Consider the following 8622-nt stretch of genomic DNA (forward strand, 5'->3'; position numbering starts at 1 on the left):
CCTCAGTCAAATCGTCCAACCCATGCCAGCATGGAAAGCGGACGTTAAACGATGATGATGATGATGAAACACACACACACACATACGTATGTATGTACATGTGTGTGTGTGCGTGTATGTGTAGGTCCATGTAAAAATATGAATCAATGTAAAACTACGTGGTTGAGTTGTTGATAGTGGTTACGATGATGATGATGATGGTTGCAACAGTAGTGAAAATGGTGATGATGATGTTGACAAGAGTATGACAATGGTGGTGGTGGTGGTGGTGACTCTATTTCTATTCCCAATTTCTCTTCAAACGAAAACATTTGAGTGGGTGTGTGTAAACTATACACGCACATGTACATGTGTGTGAGTATGTATGTGTTTGCGTGTGTGTGTGTATATATATATATACATGTGTGTCTATGTATGTATACATGTATATATATATATATGTGTGTATATATACATATATGTGTGTGTGTGTGTGTGTGATAGATAGACAGATAGGCAGACAGACTGATAGATAGAGAGAGAGAGAGAGAGAGAGAGAGAAAGAGAGAGAGAGAGAGAGAGAATTTGGATGCATACTGTCAAATGCCACTTGTAAGAGGGAAAGAATGCCAAAGCTTTGGAGAATAAAGATTTTATTGGGGAAAATGGATTGATCAATACCAGAACACGCACACACACACATACACACACACATATATATACATACAACCATAGATACAAACACACATACATACATATATATCCTAAGTGAGTTTTTCCCCCCTCATCCTATAACTATTTTTCTCAATGGATTTTTGCTTTTCATTACATTGGATATGTGAACACAAAACCTAATTATTGTCTTTAATGTGTATAACGTCGCCCTCTAATTAACCCCTATGATCTTATACATGCGTGCGTACGTGCGTGTGTGTGTGCGCGTGCGTGCGTGCGTATCTGTTTATTTATTTATTTATTTATTTTGCTAATCTTTTGAAGCCACAGGAGAGAAAGAGAAATCTCCGTTGCGGTCCCTCCAACTCTTAACCGTCGCCGGTTTTCGACGGAGATAGCCGAACACCGAAGTCGATGCTATCCGGCAATTGGCGGAATCAGGTAAACATGGCTGCGCCCTATAAGCCTTGCTAGCGACAGTGTAAGTAAAACAGATTTAGATTCGATTTTATAAACACACTGGATATATATATGTGGCTGTATATACCGTATAATATGTCATATCGTGTATGTGTTGTATATAGACTGGTATTTTGTGTGCGGTGAGTGAGACGTTGGGGAGATTTAACATTTCTCTGTTTGTGGTTTTGTTCAGTTTTTTTAGATTTATTTTTAATTTTTTAATTTTTTTTTTGAGTTTTGCTGCAAACCATTTTATTAAAGACGCACACACATGTATGTATATATGTGTGTATATAAATATATACACACACATGTATATATATATACGTGTATACATACAATAGCGGGCACACAATGTATATGTGTGTATATATATTAAATATATATATGTATGTATATATATATATAATATATATATGTATATATACACACATAGAAAGGTGTGTATATTGAAATAGTTATATAATGACATAAATATATACATGCGTATGTGTGTAAATATGAAATTACAAATCGACGAAGAAGACTTAGAACTTTTAATTCAGTTTGATCGTTCGTAGAAGTGTGTATGGGTATATATATGTGTATGTATGTATGTATCCATGCTTGTGTGTATATGTATACGTTAGAGTATATATATATATATATATATATATATATATATATATGAATGTATGTATGCACGCCCTTGGGTGGAACAAATAAATGTGTTTCTGTGAGCGTGTATATATATATATATATATATATATATGTATGTGTGTGTGTGCGTAAACTGAACATATATCTGTACGTAGTTTATTTGTTGCCAAAGGAGAAGGAAGTGAAATATATATTGGTCGTTATTGTTTAGTCCCAAGTAAACCCTGATTGTTCAGTTCTGTTATTAAAGGCGTTCCAACTGTAACCATCCCTCCTTTCATGTTGTATATCTACCTTGGACTATACTGGTCAACATGTTGGTTGGTCTCTTGAAAGACCGGTAGGTTATGATTGGAGTGAATTTGGCTGTTATCTTCAGCAGGTCGTGTGACCGCCTAGTGTTACATGAAGTCGTTTTACACCGTGGGTGTCTGTGTGGGTGTGTAGATATCACACACACACATATATTCTGGTCAAGACCCGGATTTCGTTGTTTTACACACATATACACGTGTGTATCTGCATGTATGTATGTATATATGCATGTGTTTGTGTGTGCGTGTGTCACACTCATTCACAGAGAATATAGACAGTTCAGACATGAACTGAAGGGTCATTCGAAACATTTCAAGTACATTATCAAATTTATTCTCGCCATGCTAAAGGCTGACAGTAACTTCGAAGTTTCGCCGATCATAGCTTTGTCAGATTGTGAGTGTGTGTGTGTGTGTGTGTACATACAGATCTTGGAGAATTTTCTTAAAAATGAAACAAACGAATCGCTTCTTTATTAAACAATTATATATTTATACACGTGTGTGTATAAATAGACATTACACACATACAAATATATACACACACACACACACATAAATATACATGTATCTATGTGTGTGTGTATGAGGTAGTCTTTGTTTACAACATCACATTCCCCTTTGTAAAAATCAATACATCTATATATCCAGTGTGTATACATGTATACGTGTGTATATGTCTGTGTAATCTGTATGTGCCTACAAAATATTTTTCCTATAAATTTTCGTTTCTTTCCAATATTTCTTCCTTCTCTCGTTCTTTTCAGAAACTTATATCACCCATCCATCCATCTATCTATCTATCTGTCTATCCATCCTCTTGTGTGTGTGAGTGTATAGTACACACACATGTATGAACATGTGTATAATAAGCGTGTGTGTGTGTGCGTGTTGAGTTTATATATATATATATATATATATATATATATATATATATATATATATATATATATATATATATAAAAGAGAGAGACAGATGATAGATAGTGTGTGCGTTTATAGTTAAAGCTATAGTCATTACATTGATGTTTCTTCCACCCATAAGTTCCATATCTTCGTCTGTGTTGTCTTCGAGAACTGGTTTAGCTTTTTCTTCTCTCCTATTCATATATCTATCGTTCATACACACCACATACATACATACATACATACACACATACACATATATGGACACACACTCACGCATTTATTTAGTTTCATTTCTTAACTGTTCCCGAATCCTTTGTGTTGCTGAAGTCTTCGAAATCTGACAATTTCGCAGCACCAACCCCTAGTAACCGCCAACGACACCAATACGGCCCCACCCGCATTCTGAGTGACGAGGGTACAGCGGCACCCTGATTCACACACACACACACACACACGTACATTATTTCTTCCACTTTCGTTTGATTTTACAAAATACACAAATCTATCTATCTATCTATCTATCTATCTCTCTGTCTGTCTCGCTATCTATCTATCTACGTTTCCATCTCTCTCTCTCTATCTGTCTATCTATCTATCTGTGTGTATGTAACGTGGATTAAGAACATCTATACACATGCATACGCATTAACGTATATATATATATATATGTATATATATATATATATATATATATACACATACACACACACACACACACACAAGCATCAGCTTTCTTTGTTTTTCCGCTCTTTTTTAATCGTACACATCCGTATATATCTGCAAACATAACACACAATATATATGTCGTATATGACAGTGTGTCGGAGAATATATATATATATATATATATATATATATATATATATATATATATATATATATATATATATTCTCCGACACACTGTCATATACGACACACACACACACACACACAGCTATGTAAACTCAAAACCTAAACACAGCGATATATATATTCCAACACGCTTGCTCACGCACACACACGTATATATATGCATACATACATATAGTCATACACACGTACATATCTACCCCGTTTATATATATATAGAAATATACACACACGTATACATACACAAACTCCATATTTAAAAAAATTAATATAGTAGCTTTAATTAAGCCTAATTAAATTCACTAATCAGCGTACATTCTCACCCTCTTTCTCTCTGTCTTTGTTTCTTTCTCTTTCTATCTATTTCTCTTTTTTTACTCTCTCTCTCTCTCTAACTGTCGGACTACGTTCTTCTCTCTATCTCTCTAAATTCCTCTCTCTCACTCTCTGTATTTCTCTTTCTAAATACTTCTCTCCCTCCCTCCCTCCTCCCACCTTTTCCTTACAAAATTAAGCAGACTTCAAAATTCTCCAGTTTCACAATAACCAATAAAAATTCACCGTTTTTTTTTATTCCCTTCCCTCCCTCCCTTCACTCTCTGAATTAATTATTTCAGAGGAGAGAGAGAGAGAGAAGAAGAAAAAGATAGAGAGAAAGAGATGGAGAGAAAGAGAGAGAAGAAAAAGATGGAGAGAAAGAGTGAGAGAAGAAAAAGATTAGAGAGAGAGAGAGAAGAAAAAGATAGAGAGAACGAGATAAAAGGGGGTGGTATTAGAGGAAATGAGACAGCACTTCCACATACACAAATAAACACACACATACACACACACACACTTTTTTCATCTTTCTTATTTCTCATGCGTGTGTGTCAGAATAATATGTATATCATATTTGTGTATGTGTCATACGTACACAGTGTGTGTATATATATATATGTAGTATTTAAATGTATATGTAAGTTAGATATGTGAGGATATAGAATTTAAATTTGTAGAAGCAGCCTCATTTTTCCTTATTTTTTTTATTTTCTTTTTAATTTTCTGTGTCATATTTCCTTCGCATGGACATAAGGAGTTTAATTAAAATGTTTCCGGCTTATAATATTGATTGTCTGTCTCTCTTTTTCTTCCTCCTCCTCTTCTTGCTCTCCTTCTCTCTCTCTCTCTCTCTCTCTCTCTCTCTCTCTCTCTCTCCCTTCCCCTCATTCTCTGTCTGACTGCCTGTCTGTCCGCCAGTTTAGAAACCAAAAAAAAAAAAAGTACCACTACTACTACTACTACTACTACTACAATTTCCTGTATTGTTCACATAATTCAAGTCTTTCTTTCCATTTCAATAATGGAATTATAATTATATACATACATATATATATATATATATATATATATATATATATATATATATATATATATATATAAATGTAGAAAGAGCAGGAGGTAAGGTTATTTATATATTTCTCTCTCTCTCTTTCATACACACTTGTGTGTGTGTGTGTATATATATATATATATATGTATTACTTATAATCATTATACTCAGAAAATATTGACTTTGTGAATATATTGTGTGTGTGTGTGTGTGTGTGTGTGTGCACATTTGAGTATATAGATCTATATAAGTATACACACACATATATATATAGTGTGTGCGTGTGCATGTATGTCTCTTTTGACTCCCTTAGACGATGCTACAACTTTTCCTCTTCTATATTAACTACATACACACGCGCACACTCACCTACATGTGTGTGTGTATGTGTATATATGTATGTATATGATAATATACATACAGACAGAGAGAGAGAGAGAGAGAAAGAAAAAGTGAGAGGTGTGTGTATGTGTACCTATCTAGATATGCATCTACACACACACACACACACACACGTGTGTGTATATGTGTGTAGGTGTCTTATTCACTGTTATTCTACACAAACACATGACATCCGTTATTGAAAGAATGCCAAATTAACAATCTAAAATGGTTTTGTAGCCACAGGCAGGAAGCCAAAGATCTAACAAGAAAGGGAGGATGTGCGTCGTTGTGACATTCATGGCTTTCTCAAAGATGTTAACTAGTGTGGATGTAGATTTAAGTTTGTCTAGCACACCTAGCACTGCTTCAGGTTCAATTCCACTCTGCAGTACATCTTGGGAAAGTATCTTGTCCCATATTATTGAATTGATTAAAATCTTATGAATGATTTGACTGATGCAAATTTTGTGGAAACCTACCAGAAAATCTGTATCCAATGTTGCATGGTGGAGTTCATTCACCATTTAGTTTTACAAACTCCACCATCACTACCCAGTCCTTGGCTGTGTTTTCTAGCAGATTATTCCTTGTTACAGGCATTCATACCAAGTCTCTGGTCTAAAGCTTCCTATATTGGAAGGTCCCTGTGAGGGGCCATAGCTACATCCCTTCTTTCTCTGACTAAAACTTTGCTTAGCCTTCATTCACGAGTAATTATGACTTGGTAACATTACCATGCTTTGGCTAATTGTTTTAGGGGGCCCTGTGTAGTCCCAGGTCAACAATGTCACCTTCTTGGCCCTCATCATCCTTCACCCAGTGTGACACCTGAGGTGAGAAACAGCTGCACCAGCGAATGACTGGTACTTGCTGAGTAAATTGGAGCAATGTGAAATGAAGTGACTTGCTCAAGGTCACAATCATAAGGTCCTGGAATCAAAGCCATGACCCTTATGATTGTGAGCCCCACACTCTAAACACCAGTCTCTGGTGACCTGAGCCAAGCTGACCCAACCCACTGTTGATCTTCGGAAACTCACAACTTTTTATGGCTTTTGGGAAATCCCTGAAGACTTAAAAGTTTCAATGTAGAACGAGTGAGTGAAGCATGTAACATCATGTAGCATAACATGGATTATTTCACCTACCATGTAACAACGTATTCCTTGTACATGTTATTCTCCTTAACCCTTCAGCATTCAGGTTACTTTTGCCAAATATATTGCCATTGTTTTGAATTTAATCCTGCTTTATTCCCTACCTTTGAGATTTCAATGATGTGATTGTTTATTTTTTGAATAACATTGTAAGATAGGTGTGAGAAGCCAGATCTGGCTGGTTTGAACATGGACCATGTAGAATATTTAGGCTAGAGGGTTAAAGGTATTGCACTGCCATGTAGTAGCCCATTACCTCTTGTATACTTTATATTCCATGAGCATGTCATACCACCATGTAGCAACTTATGCTTCATTCTATGTTTATACTCAGGTATTTTAGAGCACCATGCAGCAATACACTCCTTACATGTCACACAAATCATGCAGCATCCTACTCCTGAGACATGGAGCCTCATCACCATGTAGCCAAATACTCCAGAGATGTTATACATGGTTTGACATTTACACAATGACAACACTGCTGTTGTTGTTGTTTAACCCCAATTGGACCTTTTGTGAGAAGACCCATCATGTAAGATTATACAGGATTATCTAATGGTGTCCTTGTTCTATATTTAACCCTTCTGTTGCCAACCCATCTAAGACCACAACTCCTTGTTTGGGGATATAAACTTCCTTTTTTAAAGTGATCAAATTTGAAAAAAAAAAAGACTTTAATTAAAACTTCATGTTCGTTAATGTTTGAAATCCCAGCTTAATTCCTTTGGTTCCATCCTATCCGAGACTGATCCGCAGGACTGGAGGTGGACAATGGAGAGAGTGAGTGATGGCTGTTGATAAAGAGTTAACAAGTAAAATCCGTAGGCTACAACCTGTTTGAATTCTTTATAATACTAGAAATCGTTAACATACCTGTGCAACACAAGTTTTAATTAAACGTTTTTGTTTCTTTTGTGTTTGTCTTTCACAGCATCCTTGCAGGATTTTTGAGAAGCCATCCAGTATCAGAAGTTTTTAATGAAGAAAATGATGATAGAAATTTTTAAAGTGAAAGTTTCAAACTATTTATCTTCGGCTGGAATAGTTTCCTGAAGACATGAAAGACTGGTGCTGCATCATATTTATATAATTTCTTTCTTTGTTTGCATTTACTAATTATTTAAGATCAGGGAAAGCAAACTAAGGTTTGCTAACGAATTTGAAAAAAAAAAAGAAATCAAATATATATGTATTGATATATATATATATATCTAAAATCATGGCAAGTACAGAAAGTACACTAGAATCTGATAATTTCCCACTGAGTTCTGAATCCGAGTTTTCTAAAATAACGGCATTGGAAGACATGTCGACGACAGACGAAAGCATGAATGCAACAACTGACGAAGCAGACAACTCGTGGGAGACGACCAAGTCGGTGTTAACGGCAACCATAAACAAGGTGAACATTTCCGATTCGGCACAGGGGAGTGTGGGGAACTCAAATTTCACAGTAAACAGCAATAGTAACGATTCAATGAACAACAGCAACAACCAACCAGAGGGTTTATTCTCTGTGGCAGCTAGTAGCACTCTCATAAAGACAGTTGTGTTTCCGGCAGCAAGTGCCAACGGAGGTGACAAACCTTACAAATGCGACACGTGCGAAAAAGCATTTTCATTGCGCCGTGCCCTTAAGGCACACAAACGAGTACACACAGGGGAAAAACCATTCAAGTGTGACACATGTCCGAAAGCTTTCAGCCACCAGGGGGCACTGAAAGCACACAAGAGGGTGCACACTGGAGAGAGACCATTCAAGTGTGACGTGTGCGACATGTCATTTTCACATCGCTCCACTCTCATCACTCATCGAAGGACACACACCGGTGAGAAACCGTTCAAGTGTGACCTCTGTGACGAGGTTTTCTCCTACCGCCA

The 8622-nt window shown here is 36.1% G+C and overlaps 1 protein-coding gene across 1 annotated transcript in view; it reads left to right on the forward strand.

The window, feature by feature from the left end:
- The first annotated feature begins 995 nt into the window (after positions 1-995).
- The window catches only part of LOC106874106 (uncharacterized), a 9330-nt gene continuing 1703 nt past the window's right edge, over positions 996-8622 (forward strand). The window contains exons 1-2 of the mRNA XM_014921710.3: positions 996-1135; positions 7673-8622. The exon at positions 7673-8622 is cut by the window's right edge and continues 1703 nt beyond it. Coding sequence (XP_014777196.1) covers positions 7961-8622 — 662 coding nt within the window. The 5' untranslated portion in view covers positions 996-1135; positions 7673-7960. The remainder of the gene's footprint in view (positions 1136-7672) is intronic.

The sequence above is a fragment of the Octopus bimaculoides genome, chromosome 15 (assembly GCF_046866305.1).
Source record: "Octopus bimaculoides isolate indiv1 chromosome 15, ASM4686630v1, whole genome shotgun sequence".
In the NCBI taxonomy this organism is placed as follows: domain Eukaryota; kingdom Metazoa; phylum Mollusca; class Cephalopoda; order Octopoda; family Octopodidae; genus Octopus; species Octopus bimaculoides.